Raw genomic sequence first — 21,895 nt, forward strand, 5'->3', positions numbered from 1 at the left:
GGAACAACTTGGGCTCTTTTAAATTTTAATATGGAAATTATATAATCTTTTATGCATTACTCTTTGTCAATTCTATGGGTCACAAGATTTTTAAACCATTGGCACCTATCTTGGAACATTTATCTAAATTATAGAACAATTTATATTTCATTATCATCTTAAGATCTCAGAATAAAACACATACTTTTAAAATGGTTAAAAATACTTTAATCAATTTCAGACTAAAATAAAAAACGTTAAACGGTTAAGCCTTTGTTGCACAGCAAGAGGTCTTTGATTTGGTTTATAGGGTTACGAAGCTCCTATCAGTATAAAAAGTTAACCCTTAACAGTGTGGCAGTATGATATGAATTTCCACTAAAAAAAACAATACTATTCTTCCGATTTTTAATATGAGAACTAATTAATTAATTTGAGTAGATTAATAATGTTATTTAAATTAGTTAATATAATATATTTTTTCTAAAATATCCTAAGTATATTCGTTAATTCCCTCAATTATTCTTCTACTTGATTTTTGTTAAGGAAATATTAATAGGGTTAATTTAAAAAAATTAATAATTATATGAAATAAAACTTACATTTAAGATTAATATTAATTCTTTAATTAGGTTTTACATTAAAGATTGAGGGAGTAATAATCAAGTTAGAAATCTTAACATTTGAGTTATTCTGAAATATAGATATAATCATATTGTGAGAAGAGGAGGATAAGAAGAACAATCTTTTGTGTCATATATAAGCAATCTCATATAAGGAATTTGCTCCCAAAAAAAAAAAAAAGCAATCTCATGAGGAAATTAAAATTAGATCGCCATTTAGTGAATGTGATTTTGGAAGCCATTCATAAGTAAGTTCTTTTTCCCTTGAAAAATGTTTTTAATTAATGGGATGATAAAATGTCACTAGTGGAGTATATTAAATAGATTTAAAGGGCAAAGTTTTTAATATTATCTCTGCAATCTTACCACAAAAGGCCGAAAACCATTGAATATTTACACACACAAGAAAATATATATATTTATATATGTGATATAAGATTAAAGGTCTAAAAGAAATTAAAATTTGCCAAGAACTTACTTAGATCAAACAATGACGGGTTTAAAATACTTTCATCATTCCATTTCAAACTGGTATTCTAAGCACATAGATCACGTTCCCGTGGGAACACTTTCAGAAGGAAGAGAACACAGGCCTTGATTCTAATACACACACATATCTCCCATGGTCAAATGATAAGATTCGTTTTTGAAATGAAAATATTGATGTGATTTGCAGGTTGAAGAACCGACCTTGACTCTTCCATGGTGTGTCAATTTAATTCTGCTCAGAGTTTAAATTTTTTTGGTTTTCCTGGTAAAAAAAAAAAAAAATTCCCCCCTGTTTTTATCGATTGGATGACTGGATTATTACATAAAATCAATCATACTTTCCTTTGAGTTTGAACCTTTTACCATCTTAACATTTTGATAAAGAATTACAAACGAAAAGAGTAAAATCTTCTTAAGGTATTTAATATTAATTAAGACCGTTTAATAACACTTATTAACATATTTTACGTAAATCAAAACAAAATTCATTTCACAAATTTATCTTATATTCTATAAATTACTTATGAACCCTTCTAAAGGGACCTTAATGAATTTATCATCATCACCAATTTCACCATTTTTTTAAAATCAACAAAATTTTAAACACATAATATAAAATCTATTGCAAGGCAAATTCATTAATAATGCCACTTGCATATAAAACATATATAGTTAATACTTAACGCATTATATAAAGATAATTTTTTAGTTAATACTTAATACATTATATAAAGATAATTTTTTTTACCTATTATTATATGTTATCCATATACAATAAAATAATTTATTGTTAAAAATTTTAAGCAGATCACCATCTAGATATTCCCGAATCTCACTTAGGATACACTGACTTTCTAGCTAAATCTTCACATACCATGGCAGGAAATTTTTATACGCTTGATCAAATGGAAGACCTTAAGATCTGTTTGTTGTATTATCCCTTTTTATTGACTGCAGTTTTCTATTAAAAAAAAAAAAGATATTCTCGAATCTTGCTCAGATTTCGATGTGTTCATTACGCTGGTACGTGGTGACACATTGATGAACACATCTAACGCCTGATTGAACAGTTGCAAATAAATCGGGTTACCATCTTTAACATCGGATCTTAATTTTTAGTCTGGATCTCAGATTGTGATTTACGAAACAATTCAATTCAATTCCATTTGCACTCTTTCGCCCTTCGTTTTCAGGCTTTGAATCACCAGAATCTCAACCTCCGCTTCAATGGATCGAACTCAAATTCTTCTAGTGGGCTTACCGGTCTTGCTCTTCTGCTCTGACATTATGAATCTTTTCTCTTCTCCACCTCACAAGCCGATTTCTCACAAACATTCTCCGATTCCCACCAAGTCTCAACCGCATCTTCAGCAATCCCTGGAATTTCCCGTTCAGGTTTTTCATTTTTTTCATCAACCCTTTCATTTCTAATTCGAATCGGAAGTTTGTGTCGGTGACTTGTTGGTTTTGATGCAGAAACAGACCACCATTGTCCCACCGATTGGGGGCGGCAACACTGTTAACATTGACTTCTGCACTTCTTGTTCTTACAGGTTTGCCTAACCGCTTGACTTTTCTGTGCCATTTTTGTATTAAATTCAATGCATCTATGAGTAATTCAGAAAGACTTACCACCTTTTAGCGCCAGTTCAACATTGCTTTTCTCGTGTTTTCTTTTAAGAAGCTAAAGCGCACAAGGCAAATAGCATTGGCTGAAATTTCATTGGCTTTGAACGCGCATCTTGCCATGTTATCGATTACTTCATTCCTCACTGTTGCATGCATCCTCTGTTAGTGCCCGGCAATCTGAGGACTGTTAAATGCATCATTAATGAAAGTTTTAAACGGAACTTTTACTTTTACCAAATAGGGACATTGAAGGTGGACGTTGAAGTGGCTTCGCATACACAAGGTGCTCCAATGCTTAAATGATGAAAACTCGGGTGTCAACATCATGCTCGTTTCTCACACTAGCATTTCAGAATTTCTCTTTTCCTTTTTTCCTTTCTCCTTTTTTTTTTTGGGGGGGGGGGGTTGTAAAAGCCTTGCAGCATTTTGCTTCTGTTCTTTCCAAACTCATTTTTGAAGATGCAAACTGAGAAATTAGATTAGCAATTTGTTATTTCATGTGATTTTCATATCCTATTTGGAGCGGTTCTCCCAAACTAGAGCATCACTTAAGATAGAGATATATAATAAACATTGGTTGCTTGCTACCGTCAACATGTTCTGGGGAAATTAAAACTGCTACTTCCCTCTGAATTTGGACTTTTGAAGCTCTCCAACTGAAAATCTTCAATTAACCTTCCGATTAAACTTTGCCAGCTGCATTCATATGAGCTCGTTTCATTTATAAAATATCTGACAGAATCAAAATTTCTTGTGCAGAGGAACTGCAGTTGCATCTAAACAATTGCTGGAAACAGCGTTTCCTGGGATTGATGTTGTTTTAGCTAACTGCCCACCTCCACTTACTAAACGCATGGTTAGCAAAGTGATACCAGTGGTGCAACTTGGAATTATTGGACTTGTAGTGGCAGGTGAACAGATATTTCCTAAATTGGGAATAGTGACGCCACCTTCATGGTACTACTCATTGCGTGCCAATAGGTTTGGAAGTATGGCAAGCACTTGGCTTCTTGGGAATTTTGTTCAATCTTTCCTACAGAGTTCTGGTGCTTTTGAAGTGTATTGCAATGGTGAATTGGTAAGTTCTTCCTTCCTTTTTCTTCTGAGATTATACATCATATGACTGTCTCTTCTGATTTTCAATTCATGAATTTAAGATCTTTGTTTTATTGGACGTTGTAGATATTCTCCAAGTTGAAGGAGAATAGATTCCCAGGTGAAATTGAGTTGAAGGATCTTGTTGGCGGAAGAATAGCGAATACAAGATATGGTCCTGTCTGATCCAAGAATGTTAACTTGGCTGAATTCGTCAGCATCAAAAGCTAATGTGATTGAATTATATGACAGAATCGCTGCATCTTGATTGAGATTTACGAAACGGATTGTAGAGATCAGATTTCCTGTGTTAGCTATTTGTCCTGTACATTCTATGTCAAGCAAGTTATCTCACAAGCATGCCTTCTGCATAGGCATTTATAGAAGTAAATTAAAATAGAGGGGTGATGCTTGGAAAATTCTTCTATTTATATACAAGTACGAAGCACACGCACATGAATAAGCACTAATCACGGCTTAATTTGCCATTTTTGTATCAGGAACCGAATCATAAATCATTATGTTACTTTCGAGTCCTACCTAGTGCCTACTTTTATGAAGGGAATAAAAAGTTAGCGAGCAAGATGGCATCTTTTCATCTCTGTTTCCATGGTTGTTTAGAGAAACAAAGTAAAAGGAACAACATATTTAACTTCATGATAAGGCACATGGGATGATCATAAGATACGATGAGATTCTGCCTCCCATTTATTTCCACGAAGATGCATCCTGTCCCCGGGCCACTTCAAAATGACAGTGAATGGTTAGAAAGGAAAACGCATAAACATACCGCAGGTATATTGGAAAGTATTATGATGGCAATTGATGTAGATAAGATAAGATTAATTTTGCAAAATGTGATGGTGATTGGATAGTGGCAATGTCCCTTTTCACAAATCCTTTTCGAGGCCTTGCTTCCATGTGCTTAAAGAGAAGAATAAGTGCGATTTGGAGATGCGTTTGTTAAGTGCTTATAGGCATTTTCATGTAAATTGAAACAAAATTTTTCTCATATATTTAGCTAATATTTTCTAAATTACAATTAAAACACTGTTTCTATGTAAATCATTCCAAACAAACCTTTATAATTAGACTCATAATGCTACTAATGGCCCAAGAAATTGTGATGCACAGGCCCAAATAGAGAATCTTATTAGTTTATTTTTTTGGTTTACAGACATGGTTTTGATGGAAGCTAGTGAAGTAAGGTTTTTATTTTTTTTAAATATATTGTGAACAAATTGCAACAAAAAAAGTTATATTATGGACAAAAGGTAGTATTATCTAATAATTTTCCTTTGCATTAAATGTTTTAAAGTTTTTTTATTTTGTTAAATCCTAAAATTAAAGAAGAATTTAAAAGAACATTTTATTCTTTGAAGTTTCCTGCTTTATGTCAAGACTCAGACAAGGAATACATTTATAAAGAAAGTCAGCCCGATGTCAAGGGGATGTAGCTCAGATGGTAGAGCGCTCGCTTAGCATGCGAGAGGTACGGGGATCGATACCCCGCATCTCCAGCACTTTCCCTTTTGTTCGCTCCTGTCATTTTTGCTCTATTCGTTTCATTTCTTGGTGCCGTGTTTCGAAAATCTCTTCCCTTCGTCTCTTTTGCTTCTCCTCCTTCCCTCTCGGTTCATCCCATTATGCTCTGAGATCCATACCCATAGCCATAGGCCTTCACTTAACAGTTTAGTTTCCAGTGACCCACGATTCTCAAAGAAAGGAGAAAGGATACAATTTTCCAGGCTTGAGTTTCCTTTTGTTTGGTTTCTGAGAAAGTGATCGGTTGCTGAGCAAAAGGGGTGCCAGAAAGCTCGCTTTTTTTTTGAAACAGGAGCTTGGGGATTGTTCAGAGCTTCTGCCTCTCTTTCTGGTTTTCTCGATAACAGCACTGAGGAGGGGAATTGGGAGGCGGAGGAGAGGAAAAGGAACAAACAATACTGAATATACTAATGGTCTTCTCACTTGCAATTTTCATTTTTGCAAGTCAAATTCCAAATGTCCCAAAAACGTCTTTACTGGATTCAAATTAGGATACTAACATTTAAAAAAAAAATACAGAGGAAAGGCAAAAGTCTTGAGCTAGTAGTACCAGATACTATCCTACAAAAATAAATAATATCTAAAATTTGCTAGTTAAATCCTGCCTCATCAAATTTCTCCCTGGCGGTTCCAATGCAACTGGCAAACCGGAGTTCAAAATTTCATGAGCATAATAAGCTATAGCTTATTAATACAAGAATTGGCTTATATATAAACATATTTACAAGTAACTTTTCATCCATGCATAAGCAAATCTCTATTATCTTTTGTGATTGCAAAAGCTGATTGGGATTTTAGCTTCATCTGATATACTAAATCTGAAGTAAATAAATATAACTAACCAATAGTATTCCCAAAAAACACCAATCTAACTTAAGGACATGACATAGTATAAATTAACACATATTTATTATAAATAACTAATTTAATTAATTTTTTTGATCTACTCAAATTAGTCACCTAACTCTTATATCAAGGACATGAGATAGTATAAATTAACAAATAGTATTTTCAAAAGGCACCAATCTTTCCCAATGTATTAACATGGGATGACATCTTTTTTCTTTTTTGCACAGAAGAGGGGCAAATGCTTGAAAATTAAAGGAAACTAACAGTTAAGGGAAAATAATCCCATACCCCTTTTGAACAACATGGTCCGAAGATGTTGCAGACGAGTATCAAAACAGCTGATTTTGACGAGTCATTCTTCGCAAGGACCTTGGCCGTATGATTCTGTTTGTCTTGAAATATACTTCAACCATGCAGAGGCACCGAGTAAATGTTATCATGTGTCTGATCTGAAGAAACCATACTGCATTTAGATAATTTTGTATTTTGGATCTCTTCACATAGAGAAACTCCTGGAGACAATGAGTTGTATTTAGCATTATGCTGTTAGATAAAAATAGACATACTTTTTTTTGCCAAAAAAAAAAAAGACATATTGTTCCTTAAGGAGTAATTAATACTCGTCTGTTCTTAATATGAGAATTAATTAGGAAGTTGATTTTGATCCTATATACAAAATCTACTTCGCGTGTTTATTAATTTTTTTTTCAAATTAACCTTATTAATATTCTTCTAACAATAATTAAGTATGAGAGAAAGAAAGAGAATTAAGGAAGATGCTTAAAGTATTTAAAAAAAATCATATTAATTATTTAATATTCTTAATCTATTCAAATTAGTTAATTAAATTTTACATTAAGAATAAAAAATTATAATAATATGGCTCTATTTAGCTAGAGGTACCAATAGTACAAATTTGTGGGTCGCATTCGTCTGCAATTCCCATGGTGGGGCTCTCGCTTGGGGACATCTTGGATCTTTGATATTCTTCCCAGAAAAGGACCGTGCACGGTTACACAATTGATCAATGGGAATGCAATCATCATTATCACTCAAATTTGGAAAAATAATATAGGAATAATATATTATTATTTTATTCTAGTAAGCTCTTCAAGAGAAGGAGAGGATACACCCAAAATAAAAGAGAGAAAATTCCTAAAAAAATGGCAGTTGAATTTTAAAATTTCAAGTATATTATTACAAAAATACATTGTGATTTGCTTTTTTAGTGCAGTTATTTTTTTAAGAGAGTAGTCATTAATACTGATATGAAATTTTAAAATTTAATAATCATTTTTTTAAAATTTCCCAATAAAATAATAAACATATCCGTGCCAAATATTCCTACATATAGTCACCGGGGAGAGACTTCTCTTCCCTTCTCATTATCATCTTATTTTTCAAACCATAAAATCAATATTTTAATGATTTAGATTCAATCATTTATAAAGTATTTTTATGCAATTTTAAATTCTTCAGATTAAATTTGAGCAATTCAAATATGATTAATTATTTTTTAATTTAATATTCTAATTTTATTAAAAAATTAAAAATCTTAACCATCAAAACTTGGATGTGATAATTGATTGTAAAAAAATGAGAAGATAATCACCCTAGAGGATCTCACGGCGGAAAGGCTTGTACAAAAAAAGATATTCAGGGAAAAAATAAAAGGCGAAAAAGATGCACTATTAATTACTTCTACTAGTTTAAGCTTCGGGCGGAACCCGCAGGGAAGAAAAAGAAAACATTGCATTAAAATTCTACTTAAGAGAATTGAACATAAAAAAATATCATAAAATTATTAAATTAACTTAAGTTTTAAAGGATCTTATTACAAGAAATTTCACTTATTCAATTACTAAGTTGCTCTCATTGTTTTAAGTATATACTAACAATTAAAAAAGTAGTTATTAACAATTTAAAATGCGAATATTAATAACAACATGTATTAACAACTCATATCTTAAATCTTTCTGATGTGCTGAGAAAATATATTATTAATACTTGTGATGATAGTTATTAATCTTTACACCTTATATTATTAACGGTTATTTTTTTAGTTGTCAATATATACTTGACAAAAAAATAATTTAATAATTAAGTAAATAAAATCTCTTTAGTTTATTTTTAAGAGGCTTTAGGTTATTTTTAAGGAATTTTTTGCATTTAAGGGGAACTTTTTGCATTTAAGGGGAGAAATTGCTGACGTGGAAGCATGATTCGGCCTTGGTTTGCGTGCCCCGCCACGTGTCTTTCCGACCAATTCAATTGCCATCATCAATCTGTCTCTCTTCTCTCTTCAGTTTCGTCCAAATCTAAACTTCCTGTCCCGTTCTCTTCATCACAGCTCCGATAGTTCAACCATTTTTCCGTCACCTGCAAAACCCTAACTTTTTGCTGCTATCCGCCATCATGACCGTCCTTTCTTCCAAGAATCGAGGTCTGTATTGCATTTTGATTTGCCATACATAACTGCTCTTCTGTGATTGTGGAATCCTTTATTAATTTTCTAGTTTGACTTTTCGCCTTAAAAATCATAACAATGTTACATGAAAATACTGTTGTATAGATTAAAATAGTTCTGGAGAGTGTTATGAGGGTCGTCTTTATGTACTGGTTAGGGAACCATATTATTATTCATTTCTATGGTCGTCTTTCCAACTCATGGGAGCTTGTTATCGTACACAGCGCATTGGTAGTGGAAACGCACCAATTAAACACACTGCGTTATCAGCTTGTTGCTTGGTCTGATCGGATAGAATGATTACTCTTATTTTATAGTTTTTACGCCATATATGATGATTAATAAGAGCTATTCTTGCATACTTTGATTTCACAGATGATGATGCGAAATATGAGATGCCTTCCTATTTTCACTTGCCATCACTGGATATCTCTGTAGCATTTCCTCAAGCAACTCCAGCCTCTACATTTCCTCCGTGTGGTAAGAATTGTTTTTAATAGTTCACGTTATGTTTGGAGAAATCTGATGTTTTGGAAGCTTTACTTTATCTAGACTAAAGAGGTTTAAGAAGAGGTTGAGTTTGTCTCTACGCTAACATGCTGATATAAGAACTTTGCATAGTGATGTGCTTGTATATTTGATATAATAGACTATATTTGGTTCATGTGCTGAGAAAATCGACCCCCCTTCTTCTTTTACTGTGAGTCTCAACATCTAATTTATGATAAATAGATCTACTTTTTCACCCTTTTGAACGCAAACTACTCTGTGTACATTCAAGTATCTCTCAAAATTGTTATATCTGACTTCTGCACTTAGAATTTACTGAAATGAAAGTAGGATGATAATATTATGCAACAGTTTTTATCAATAACAGACTAGCCCCTGGCTGTGCCTGAATACAAAACGTGGCGAAGCTTTTTCCTTTTATGTGATTACATGTATGATATTATTTGTACATATTGACTATGTTATGGCTTAAGTTCCTGTGAGGGAGACCTTACCAAATGATCTCACAAATGTTTCCTCTGCCGTCAAATTTTTTTATGCAAAATTCTCCTCTTAAGATATAAAATTCATGCTAGTTTTCTTCATTGTCCCCATTCTAAAACAGCAAAGGTATGAGGTGGCCTAATTCTTTGGGGATAAAAAAATTCCTTAATTATTCAGTTCCCTCCCCAACCTATCGCTACCTTCCAAAAATTTTGTTGTTACACATAGTGAAGAAGCTGAACTTTCATTACATTGATGCTCATCATCTTACGATTTACATTCAACGTTCTAAAACACTGCCCTTACCCTTCATTTCTGTGTCTTCCACATTGTATGGTTTGTCAAGATTGTAAATATTTTGACTTGATTCGAGATTTAATGTTCTTAATTGCTGAAAATTACAGCTTCAGATTATTACCAATTTAATGACTTACTGACTCCGGAGGAGCAGGCTGTTAGGATGAAAGTAAAAGAGTGCATGGAAAAAGAAGTTGCTCCTATAATGGCCGAGGTACCTTCCTGTGATACATTTAAAATGAGAATGTGATATGATTTTTACATTCGTGTTTTGACTTCCTTCATTTTCTTCTTTCTTCTTACATCAATACTCTTGTTTGTTTGTCCCCCCCCCCCCCTGAAGTATTGGGAGAAGGCGAAGTTTCCTTTCCATGTTATTCCAAAACTTGGGGCACTGCGCATTGCTGGTGGCACTATCAAGGTTCTTTCATGCATATTGTGTGTGTGTGTGTGTGTGTTTTCTATTTTAAGAGACATGGTTAAGGAGGTGCTTAGCTAGTTTCAATTCTCAGGGTTATGGGTGCCCTGGTCTTTCCATTACTGGAAGTGCTGTAGCCACGGCAGAAGTTGCTAGAGTTGATGCAAGCTGTTCAACTTTCATTTTGGTTCATTCTTCCTTGGCAATGCTCACCATTGGTAATACCTATAAGTTTGATTGTTTATTGTTTCATCTATATCAGGAAATTCTCTCAACAATTCCTGATTTCTTCTTGTTTCTTTTATTAATTCTCAAGTACAGCATTGTGTGGATCAGAAGATCAGAAGCAAAAGTATCTACCTTCTCTGGCGCAGCTACGCACTGTAGCATGTTGGGTAAGCTCCGTTTTCTGTCATCGCGTCTGTTTGCTCAGGTAACACTTGTTAACGATGTTTATTTTTCTATTTATTAGGCTTTAACTGAGCCTGATTATGGAAGTGATGCCAGCGCTTTGAAGACAACAGCAACAAGGGTCCTATATCTTGCTCATCCTATCCACTATTTGCTTCTGCAACAAATTCTATTGCGTCTTTTAAAATTTATTTTAGCAGACAAATATCACTCTATATAAGTATTCAGAAGTTCTTCAATCTTGTAAAACGTTTTGCATTGAAAATATCAGGTTGACAGAGGTTGGATCCTTGAGGGCCAGAAACGCTGGATAGGAAACAGTACATTTGCTGATTTGTTAGTTATATTTGCTAGGAATACCACTACAAATCAGATAAATGGGTATCGACTACTTTACCTAATTTCATTGTATATATGTTCATGTGCACGCACGTGTGCGTTCATGTTTTTACTTAAAACCTCATATTTTCTTGATCCTTTTACCCTGATTTACAAGTTCTCATGCTTCTCCATGTGTTTTTTGACCTATAACTCAGATATATTGTGAAAAAGGATGCACCTGGTTTGACAGTCACCAAAATAGAGAACAAAATTGGACTCAGGATTGTTCAAAATGGAGACATTCTTTTGAAGAAAGTTTTTGTCCCTGATGAGGATAGACTACCTGGAGTGAACTCTTTTCAGGATACAAATAAGGTAACATTGTACATTGATTTTTTTTCTGTGATATGATCTGAAGCTGCACATGACTTCAACTATAAATGACTAATTTAATTCTCACTTCTTGTTACGAAAACCTGGAGGGCATCATAGTCTTGGATCCTGTGTCCTTGTAGTCTTGTACCTGTTTGGGATTGCACTATTGTCTTCTAGGTTATTAGCAAGATCAGCATGCCTGTGTTTTGCTCTTCCCCCCTAATTCAAGCTGTAACATTCTTGATATATTATCACGCCTTTACCAAAAGACAAGAATATTCTTCAAGTATCTTCATACCTGTAGTTTTCTCTTCTCCTTGTCTCAGTCTGCTGCAACCACCTATCAAATTATTGTTCACATTAAAAAGAAGCTATAATATGACAATTTCTGAGATATATTGTTGAATGACCAGACATTAAGATCAACTCCATTGTTATAATATTGCCCGTTGAATGAAATTTACTTCCTGTTCTCTAAATTTTGAAATAGGTGCTTAAAATTATTGTTCACATTAAAAAGAAGCTATAATATGACAATTTCTGAGATATATTGTTGAAGGGCCAGACATTAAGATCAACGCCATTGTTATAATATTGCCTGTTGAATGAAATTTACTTCCTGTTCTCTAAATTTTCAAATAGGTACTTGCTGTTTCACGCGTGATGGTTGCTTGGCAACCTATTGGCATTTCTATGGGCATATATGATATGTGTCATAGGTATGCACTTTATTACCATGCTCTCGTTCTTTAATAAAGCTCTCACTTGCAAAGCATTCTAAATTCTGAGCAATTCAAAGGTACCTAAAGGAGAGGAAACAGTTTGGAGCACCATTAGTAGCTTTCCAAATCAATCAACAGAAACTCGTTCAAATGCTTGGTAACATTCAAGCAATGATTCTTGTTGGTTGGCGCCTTTGCAAGTTGTATGAGAATGGAAAAATGACTCAAGGTCATGCCAGCTTGGGGAAGGTTATGTCATAACCCTTGCATTACATGTGTCTGTATCTTGTCATGTTCCTTGTTGGCATCGTTGCTTCTTAGAAAATAACAAGCATTCAATCTAGGCTTCTTCTTGTCATCAGTGGCTATGCTAACTACTAATTAACTATTGTCATCAATTTTCAGTCTTGGATCACCTTGAGGGCAAGAGAAACAGCTGCCCTGGGACGCGAATTACTTGGTGGCAATGGAATTCTGGCTGATTTTCTAGTGGCAAAGGTTCTTACGCTGAATCCTTTAATTAAGTTGTCTTTTTCTGAAGATCCAATCTAATCTAGATAAAATTGGGATTAATTCTAGTAGATATTTCCAAGCATGAAGTCTATTAAAGTAAGTTTGATGCTAACGATTAATGGAAAATGGAATGAAAAGAGTGATTGTGAGTTTTAAAATGACCCTTGCGACCTTTTTTTTCTTTCCCCCCAAAGAATAATCGAAAAAGTATCGAAACTGACTATTTCCCCTTCTCTAACGTAAATGTTTAGCAATGTAAATGGACATACACTATTTTGCATATATATATATACACACACACACAAACACACACACAAATTATTGCGAATATATTCAAATTGTTTTTTATTTTTCAAAATTTTACTGAACCTTCATAAAGCTATACAAATATGAGGATGTCCCGCCAAATGGGAAGGAAATGGGAAAGGAGTGTAGTCATGGGGATGAAGATCGGGGAAGGCTTCCACATCATTGCTTTGCCACATTGATGGCCCACTTTGCATTGGAAGAATATTTCTAGACAAAAGTTTGTTTTATGAAGAGTTAGATAATTAATTTGCAAATATTGAAATAATTTAGTGATTTATAAAAAGGTTGTGTTGGTTGCCTAAAATACTCTTGTAATCATTTGCATTGAACTAATTTGGAGAACAATGGATTGGGGTCTTGCATTTTGATATATTTAAAAAAAAAAAAATTCCTCCACTAACTCTTACATTTATTATTAGAGGAGGATCTTTTTCTTTGTCTCATTTTTTGTCTCTCACCCTCAAATATATATATATATATATATATATCTTGCATTGCAGGCATTCTGTGATTTAGAGCCCATTTATACGTACGAAGGCACATATGACATCAACACACTGGTTACTGGGAGGGAAGTTACTGGTTTAGCCAGCTTCAAGCCTGTTGCACAAAGAAGTCGACTGTAAAGATATAAATCAAAAAGTATACCCACGGACTCATTTTATCTACTCAATTCTCTGCTGTGGTGGGATGCTAATTCAGGAACAACCCTCAATCGGATTTAATAAATTATACGAGTGTTTGTTTAGATGATGACTCAATGAAATGAAAAATAATATGGTCCTCCCTTGTTTAGCATATTTCATGTCTGTGTTTGCTATGTTTTGTACAGAGTTTGAGTATTGATTAGTGGACGGTCTGTCAGATGTTGTTATAAATGGCTGTTATGACATTTGTTCTCTTGTTCAATGTTGGAAAAGAGGATTTCCATTTGTGAAATGATCACAATAGTCTCACAACACTTTCCAGGCCACTGATTTTAGGGGTGAGTATTCGGTTTTTCGGTTCGGTTATCGGTGATAACCGAACTAACCGAATAACCGAATAGAATAAATATTAAAAACCGAACCGAAACCGATTAACCAAACTAACCGAAACCGAATTAACCGAAAATTTCGGTTCAGTTAACCGATTAACCGAAATATATAAATATGAAAAATGATTTTAAATTAAAAATAATAATAAAACACAATTACAACTATTAATTAATAAATATTTCATGATTCAATGTGATTTATTATAATAATATTTGTTATAACCATATTTATTGAATATAAATATATTTAAAAAGTTCACATATACCCACATATATATTTATTATAATAATATTTATTAAATATAAATATATGATATATTTATTTCGGTTATTCGGTTATAACCGAAATTTTTTTTTCTACTAACCGAACCGAACACCGAAACCGAATTATTTAAAAAATAAAAACCGAATATATAACCGAAAACCGAAATAACCGAACCGAAAAACCGAAATTGAATTCGGTTCGGTTCGGTTTTCGGTTATGGTTCGGTTTTGCTCACCCCTAACTGATTTGATGCAGAGTCAATCCCCACATTTTTTTGTTGTATGTTTCCATTGAATATAGAGGCAAGAAGACGTAGGGGCTTTTCTGTTGAAGTGTTTGGTTTGCTTCCTATGTGATTATTCAAAGCACTTCTTTTCTAAATCTTGACATTTTGTCACTCATTTATTCCCAAAATATTCCTATTAATTGCAATAGGTTTATACTAAAAAATAATTCTAATAATTTACATAATTAAATATGATAGTTTATGAATATTGGCACAGATTTATGACAAATAATTAATTTAATTAATTTTTTAATATTTTAAAATTAGTTATCTAATTAGTATTTTGGTTTGGACTAAGAAACAAATGTAAAAAAAAAAAAAACAAAAAAGTTAAGACTTTTTTTTTTTTGGGTGGGGGGATTTTATTTTGCTAGCCGTGGATAAGTGGCTTTCCAGTTAGGTCATCTTCAGCTAAAAATAGAAGTTAGATAGCTTACACACAGACATCCCATAACCGTTAAAAGCCGATTCCTGTTGCTTTCCCATTCTAACTCTTCATTGTCTACAATCAATAACCAAATGAAGCATGCCAACCCAGGAATGTTTGGATAAACTCAAACTATAGTTTCGAGAATATCTTATGGAGAATAGCTTTTTGAAAGAATAGATTTTGTAAAAAATAGATTTTGTGAAAAAGTGATTCTGATAAAGAGAGAGTGTTTGGATAGTTATTATCAGAAGTGATTTTTTATATGTAGAATTACTAAAAAAGACATAAGTTTAAATAATAATTACATAAAAGATATATTTTATAATATATGTTTAATTAAAGTAATAGATTTGTTACTAATATATATTTTGCCAACATAATAAATAAGACATAAATAATGTAAATAATAAATAATAAATGTGTATATGTATTTATAAAATAATTAAACATATTTTGTGTAAAATGATTTATTTTGCCAATAAAATTTTTTTTTAAGTGTAAAGATTTTAAACATAAAAGCCCATAATTTTTTTTTCACAAAATTGAATAACTATACAAAAAAAAAAAGGGTTGTAAACACAAAGTATAGCGAAGGAGCGAAGGCTAAATAATTGAGAGAAGTGAAAGAAAGGAAGAATAATTGAGGCTGTTATGTCATATGGTGTGGGCCCACACCACCAACCATCAAACAATTTCAACCAGAAGCGACTGAGACCTGCTTAAGCCGAAATCATGGTTTTGGAAGCCAAAACTAATGGTTTCGCCCCAAACAATGACTTCTCATTTGAGGGCTGACTCCTTTCCCAAACCATGATTTGGAATGATAGACAAACAGCTCCTTACAATGTCAGATGTAACATAAATTAACAGCATTTACGTATATAATGGTATAAAAAGCCACACTGCTTATAAATGATGCAAGTTATCTAAGATTGTCTAAACACGAGTATGATGTTTAAATCAACAAATTATTAAGTCTGGTTGGGGTTAAATTTTAGAAGGAGATGAGAGGGAAAACATTATAATTATAAATGTCTTAATTGAAATAACAAATTTAAAAAAAATCACGGTTATATGAAAAATTAATGTATCCTTAGTGATAAAAATAAAAATGCACCAGGTAAGCCAATAGAAGAAACAAGATGTCGGTGAAGATACCCAAAACACTATGTCATATTACAATATGAGAATAAAATTCTAAATGCAGGGCACCCTGTAGTGTATATACAAAAGACTACATTACGACAACTTTAAAATCATCAATACAATACTAAATATTCCAATTATAAGATTTTGTTTACAGAGATAACGAGGCCAGAGGTAGTAGTAAATACATTCAGCCGTAGGTGGCCAAAAAATATATACATTCGACCGTAGAATACTATATATGCATAATGCCGATGAAGGTGGGAGACTCTGACTTCAAAACAGTGTCAAAAAAAGAAATTTAGTTTCAGAGCGAATCAAATCAACTGAAATGATTTGGTCAGAGTAAAAAAAAAAAAAATTTGCAGAAATGAAAAGCCATTGAGATTCCAGTGAAGTGGTAGTAAATCACATTTACCTGCCTACCCACCTGCACCACCCTGATGAGCGTCTTTTTCCAGGCCCCACGTTCTAATCCTGATGTGAAGCTCAGCCACAGCCACCAGCACATTCACAGCCTGATACGGCTTCAATATCTTCATCGCCTTCAACGCTGTGTTCATCCTTAATGTGTCTGCATTCACCACCAAATTCTCCAATGCAATCTTCAGCGTCTCTGGTACTTCACCGCCACCATCCTCTGTTCTATACGACTCGCTCAAACACGATCGCCCCTGGCTTCTCGCCGCCTCCACCAGCGGCGATGCTCCCACGCTTTCCTGAATCTTCGCGAACTCGTCGTTAAGCACTCGTTCTTCTGATTTCGTCTCCTGGTTGAGCTCACTCATTCTCTCCCTCTGTTCTTCGGACAGATCATCCAAAACCTGATTCGCGAGCTGAACCACCATCCCCGGCTTGAATCCCGCGATCCAGAGGAAGGATCGTTCCAGAGAGCTGAACCACGAGGGAGAGAAAGCGAGGAGGATGTCGCGGTTCGCGATTCTGGATTTCTCTTGGTAGTACTGCTCGTAGTGGGAAAGCACCCGAGAAATCAACTCTCTGCGATCATCGTCGTGCAGTTCATCGCGGGTCGCGCTGAGCAGAGAGCAGCTCGTCGAGCAATCCTTCTGCCGCACCATCCATTCTCGAAGAAAACGCCTCGAAGGAAGCAGCATTTGCATCAGTCATCTAGTCACAGCACCAACGACGAAGAAGAAGAAGATTTGCTTCAATGTGGGATCTGCTAGGGAGAAGAATGAATGCGGAAGTTGGGGAGGTTTGCTTAGAGGGAAAGTAATTCTTCTGGAGGCGTGCGTAATGGTGGAAGAAGAATCATTTGGGGGGAGGGAGAGAGAAGTGAGAGCGGGTTCGGTTAGAGAAAGAGGAGAGAGCCAATAGGGAAACCGGTGTGGGGGAAATGGATCGGTGAGATTTGTCGTGAAGTGAGGGAAGAGAGAGAGAGAATTTGGAAGGAGGAAGAAATGAGTGGTGAAGCTGAAAACAGGTGTGGGAAGGGGTTGGAGGCTTGAGGGGGGGATGAACTGGGATGGATTTTGAAGCTTTGGTTGTTCTTGTTCATTCTTGAAGGAGGATCCATTATGAAGAAGGTGTTGGTATTTGGGATTTGGGATTTGCATGCCTTTGATATTATTGCTCTATTGGATTCCTCCCATCTGACACCCTCCTGAGGTTTCAACAAATGATTACGGCGTAAAGGAGTGGCCCAATCTGTGGAACCAGTGGGGGAACTATCTGATTGCATGAGACAGAGAGTGAGGATGAAGGTGGTGCTGTTGCTTTGGAACAATTGACACGTGTATCATCTAAGCAAACCATTAAAAGGCTATGCACAAGTCCCCTTTAATTGAGTTGTAATATTAAGCTATTTTAAATAAAAAAAGATTATCTATAATATCTCTCCTCTCTTTTTACTCACTAGAAAAACAAATCGGAATGGTGGTGCGATGACAAATGATTACGGGGTAAAGGAGTGGCCCAATCTGTGGAACCAGTGGGGGAACTATCTGATTGCATGAGACAGAGAGTGAGGATGAAGGTGGTGCTGTTGCTTTGGAACAATTGACACGTGTTTATCATCTAAGCAAACCATTAAAAGGCTATGCACAAGTCCCCATTTACTCCACTCACTATCCCTTCTAATATTACCACATTAGGTTGTTTACTTCAAGTAAGAGTAAATTTGAGTTGAGATGGAGAATCTCACATCAAATAAAGTGAGACTTCATAATGAATATATAACAAAGTGAAAGGATCTATAAATTTGAATCTTGAAGTTTTGGGTTAGGATATTATATCCAACCCTAAGATATATGTAGTTTTGGAATGGCTATGCATAGCATTCTTCCTTTTTAAAGGCTCCCCAACCAACAACTACTATAATATACCTTCAACAAGCATTTGAGGATGCTTTAATGCATGTAGTTTGCTTCTTCTTTTCTTTTTCTTTTTTTTTAATACTTGTTTCATTTTTCCTTAATGCACAATATGCAGTTAATTGTGATTGAAAATTATTGTAGACATAGCCAATTAATCAACTAATCATTTGAACTGGAGATGAATGGAAGGGAAATGGCAGGTAAAAAGGTAAAGCAGGGTGTAACTATAAAGGGCCTCATTGGTTATCACTTATCTGTCCTCTCTGTCTCCCATGTGTCTTTCTCTGTCTGTCTGGACTTTTGGATATCATACAGTAAACTTGCAGTTATAACCATAAGAAATTCCAACTCTCACTTGCAAACACTGTCCCAAATGGGTTCATTGCATCGTATTTGCATGTAGTTGTGGCAGACGAACAACAACACTTTAAGCACAACACAAACAAACAAATTAACCATAAAAAAAACTCCCAAATGGTTGGTTGAGGAATCATCATGGTGACTATATCAACTGCCGTTAGCCACACCTTCACTTGTTTGATTCGGCCGTAAAATTAAAGATATATTGTCACTTAGCGTTTTAGTCTTTGACTCTTCGAGATCTATAACCTCACTTTCAAAGAAATCAAAATTGTTAATGCCAAATATCCAACGAAATATACTGCAAAACATAAAGATAGTACTACCTTTCGTCCTATTTATCAGACCTCGTTTATAAACTATAAACAAAGTCTTATAATTAGAACTAGAAGTAATATTTTAAGAAAATGTTTTGCAAAGAAGAATTAAAATTGTAAATAGATTAAGTAGGGATCATGAATTAAATAGAACAATATAGATTTAGTCACAGATGAAAATGGGCGATGTATCCATATAGAAAACCAAAGATAGCAACTTACTAAGAATAAGTCATATTTTCAGCGGCTGAAATGCAAGGCATTGTTGATATAAATTGCAAGCCAATCCCTGTTAATTCCTTAACATTCCTCGATCACTAACAAGTCAAAAACAGAGATCATACATATTTACCATGAAGAAGACGACCTTGTTCATTTTCTGCGTTCTGATCCCCACCATATTGCTTTCAAATATGAACCAGCAAGTTGAGGCTTCGGATGTAGGTGAAGATCTGTGCAAGAAAACTGGATATTATTTGATTGGATGTAAGAGAACTCAGTCGCCATTACTCCACGCTCAACCATTGCATCCCGGATGCTCTCCACCTTCAAGGTGTCGCCGAAGAAAGATTCACAATTAAATTGATTTTTTCTTTTTTGTAATTAATTTTAATTGGGATTTGAATTCAGATTCTTTTGAGGTCTTTTTGAAGATGATTGATCCGAGTAGTACAGGTCCAGATTTTTGTTTTGTTTTGTCATGATTACGAGTCAGACAAAATCAGTCCTCCTTGTGTATATTTTCAATTTCAGGTGCACTTAATCTGTAAATTAAAACTATGTGTCTACGTATTCATTTTAGCATTTCATTTGGCTTTGTTTTGTGTTTTTGTAAATGTACATGGGGTTTGCCTACTCTTTAAGGAGTGGCTGGACAATTTGTTCTGGAAATGAACGTAAATAATTGGTGATCTGATCGTACAACTATGACGTTAAGGGGGGGAAAAACAATTCCTTCCTATTTCATAAAGCTTTAGCATTATTTAATTCAATTTTAATTTATATGCTTTTTTTTTTTTCATTTTTCGAATCAATACTTCGAACTTCGAAGCATTGCTTTGTGGGGTTCAAGGGTATTGTACATGATGGAGATTCCAACTTCCCAGTAGCTATCATCCAAGCTCTCTACGGTGAACAAGCAAAAACAGGTTGGCCACAAACGAACAAGCAAAACACAGAGTGAACCCCAATATACTTTTTTTTTTTTGCCCACCTTTACCTACTTTGATGCACTGGTTTATTTGATATACTGCTGGATTCAGTTAAGTTCATAACTTGATAGATTCGGTCTAAACCCATATTGAGTTTTTGAGGTTTATTGAAAAATAAATAGAAGAGGCTCCAAAATAAAACATGTTTCTTTCTGTTTTGAAAAGAAGTGGGAATACTAATTGTGACAGTGACAGGTGGGAAATTTTGAGTTGGATCCTCTTTTAGGGGTATTTGACAACTTTGAAAAGTGCTTCTCAGAAGGACTTTTTCGTAAAACGATACAAACTCTTCTATATATTTACTTCGTAAACCGTAAAAATACTTTTAAAATTATAGTTTAGTTTTCATCCAAACACCCCCTTAATCTATATCTGCGGCAATGTGTAAGGAGTTCATTGTTTGAGGCCTGAGTATAATTCGCAGATAACTGACTACATGATTACTCTTTAGGTCTCCATGGGCATGATTGCCGTAAAAATCCCTTATCAACACGTTTTATGTCAGCTGAGATAAAATTTCTTTCACATACTTGTCTCGGAAAAAATTCCTTATAAATACGTTTTATATAAGCCGAAACAAAATTTCTCTCACATACTTGTCTCGTGTTTCATAAATCATGCTTATAAAGTGTTTCAAACATGCCCGTGTATATATATATATAACTCGTTAATCCTTCAGAAAACTGACTACGTGATTATTCTTTGAAGTCTCTACATAAAAGCTCTTTTATCTGCGTCATTGAGGCCATTTTCTGTGATTATTCTTTTAACTGCATTTTGATTGAAAACTCTATTTCCAATCCCTCAATCTTACCTATCCACTATAGGCCTTGTATTCGTACCTCAATTAAGAAACTAGAAGCTGAATTAGTCTTACCTTGATGAAATCACGGAGTTCCGTAGCAGGTTTCCTGTAAGCATTTAGGCTTTGCTGCTACGCTACGCGATCGCGATTTGCCAATGAACTGAAACTCATGGTTCTTATCGTAAACGGAATCCGACGACCTATTTCCGGCTTCGGCGGTGCAGCCACGGACTTCGTCGTCTCGACTCTCAGCGAATTTCTTGATGGCTAAATCTACCTACCATGCCCGAGGCGCGTAAATAATGAAGAAATTTGAAACAGGGATGTGGTTTGGGAAGTGAATAGAATGACAAAGTAGGGGCATTTTGGGAGAAGACGAAACTAAACGGGGAAAAGAATCTGACAAGTTGGCATGCAAGTCTGGAATGGGAATGTTGTGAATGAGAGAGATCTGCATATAAATTTGGTGCCTAATGGTTTGTTGGGAAGTTAATTCCATTGTCAACCCAATCTGCTCCTTGACCCTACAAATGGATTCAAGAGTTCTTTTAATATTTAAAATTCTAATTAACAAAACTATTTTCATAAATTGACTTACATCGGTTGAGTCTAGTGAAAGGAGTTAGACTTTACAACGTAATGAATTAAAGTTTAAATTTCTGCAGGAA

The 21,895-nt window shown here is 34.4% G+C and overlaps 3 protein-coding genes, 1 long non-coding RNA gene and 1 other non-coding gene across 7 annotated transcripts; 3 read left to right on the forward strand and 2 right to left on the reverse strand.

Annotated features, from left to right (window-relative positions):
- The first annotated feature begins 2,067 nt into the window (after positions 1–2,067).
- Positions 2,068–4,340, forward strand: LOC114722533 (selT-like protein). The gene is made up of 4 exons (XM_028908579.1): positions 2,068–2,486; positions 2,568–2,644; positions 3,480–3,798; positions 3,903–4,340. The coding sequence occupies exons 1-4, from the start codon at positions 2,319–2,321 to the stop codon at positions 3,999–4,001; spliced, it is 663 nt and encodes a 220-aa protein (XP_028764412.1). The 5' UTR covers positions 2,068–2,318; the 3' UTR covers positions 4,002–4,340.
- Positions 4,341–5,262: 922 nt separating this feature from the next.
- Positions 5,263–5,335, forward strand: TRNAA-AGC (transfer RNA alanine (anticodon AGC)). The gene has a single exon. It is a non-coding gene; the product is annotated as a tRNA-Ala (tRNA).
- Positions 5,336–5,531: 196 nt separating this feature from the next.
- Positions 5,532–13,835, forward strand: LOC114722530 (acyl-coenzyme A oxidase 4, peroxisomal). 2 transcript variants are annotated; one of them, XM_028908577.1, is made up of 13 exons: positions 5,532–5,544; positions 9,037–9,156; positions 10,074–10,180; positions 10,310–10,387; positions 10,479–10,602; positions 10,706–10,779; positions 10,857–10,916; positions 11,067–11,176; positions 11,332–11,491; positions 12,134–12,210; positions 12,291–12,462; positions 12,619–12,711; positions 13,536–13,835. In XM_028908577.1, the coding sequence occupies exons 2-13, from the start codon at positions 9,072–9,074 to the stop codon at positions 13,659–13,661; spliced, it is 1,266 nt and encodes a 421-aa protein (XP_028764410.1). In that variant the 5' UTR covers positions 5,532–5,544; positions 9,037–9,071; the 3' UTR covers positions 13,662–13,835. The 2 variants fall into 2 exon arrangements, with proteins under 2 accessions (XP_028764410.1, XP_028764409.1); XM_028908576.1 differs by lacking the exon at positions 5,532–5,544 and adding an exon at positions 8,520–8,652 and having other exon boundaries at positions 9,052–9,156.
- A 2,548-nt stretch (positions 13,836–16,383) lies between these two features.
- On the reverse strand, positions 16,384–17,277 carry LOC114722534 (protein DOG1-like 4). Its single transcript, XM_028908581.1, has one exon. It carries the CDS (start codon positions 17,275–17,277, stop codon positions 16,621–16,623), a length of 657 nt encoding a protein of 218 aa, XP_028764414.1. The 3' UTR covers positions 16,384–16,620.
- A 1,502-nt stretch (positions 17,278–18,779) lies between these two features.
- Positions 18,780–21,501, reverse strand: LOC114722537 (uncharacterized). 2 transcript variants are annotated; one of them, XR_003738164.1, is made up of 3 exons: positions 21,300–21,501; positions 19,434–19,757; positions 18,780–19,195 (listed from the first exon to the last, which is right to left on the reverse strand). It is a non-coding gene; the product is annotated as an uncharacterized LOC114722537 (long non-coding RNA). The 2 variants fall into 2 exon arrangements; XR_003738163.1 differs by lacking the exon at positions 18,780–19,195 and having other exon boundaries at positions 19,287–19,757.
- Between the last annotated feature and the right edge of the window lie 394 nt (positions 21,502–21,895).

Source organism: Neltuma alba, unplaced genomic scaffold (assembly GCF_004799145.2).
Source record: "Neltuma alba isolate B1F8T4 unplaced genomic scaffold, ASM479914v2 tig00012096_pilon, whole genome shotgun sequence".
NCBI classification, from domain to species: domain Eukaryota; kingdom Viridiplantae; phylum Streptophyta; class Magnoliopsida; order Fabales; family Fabaceae; genus Neltuma; species Neltuma alba.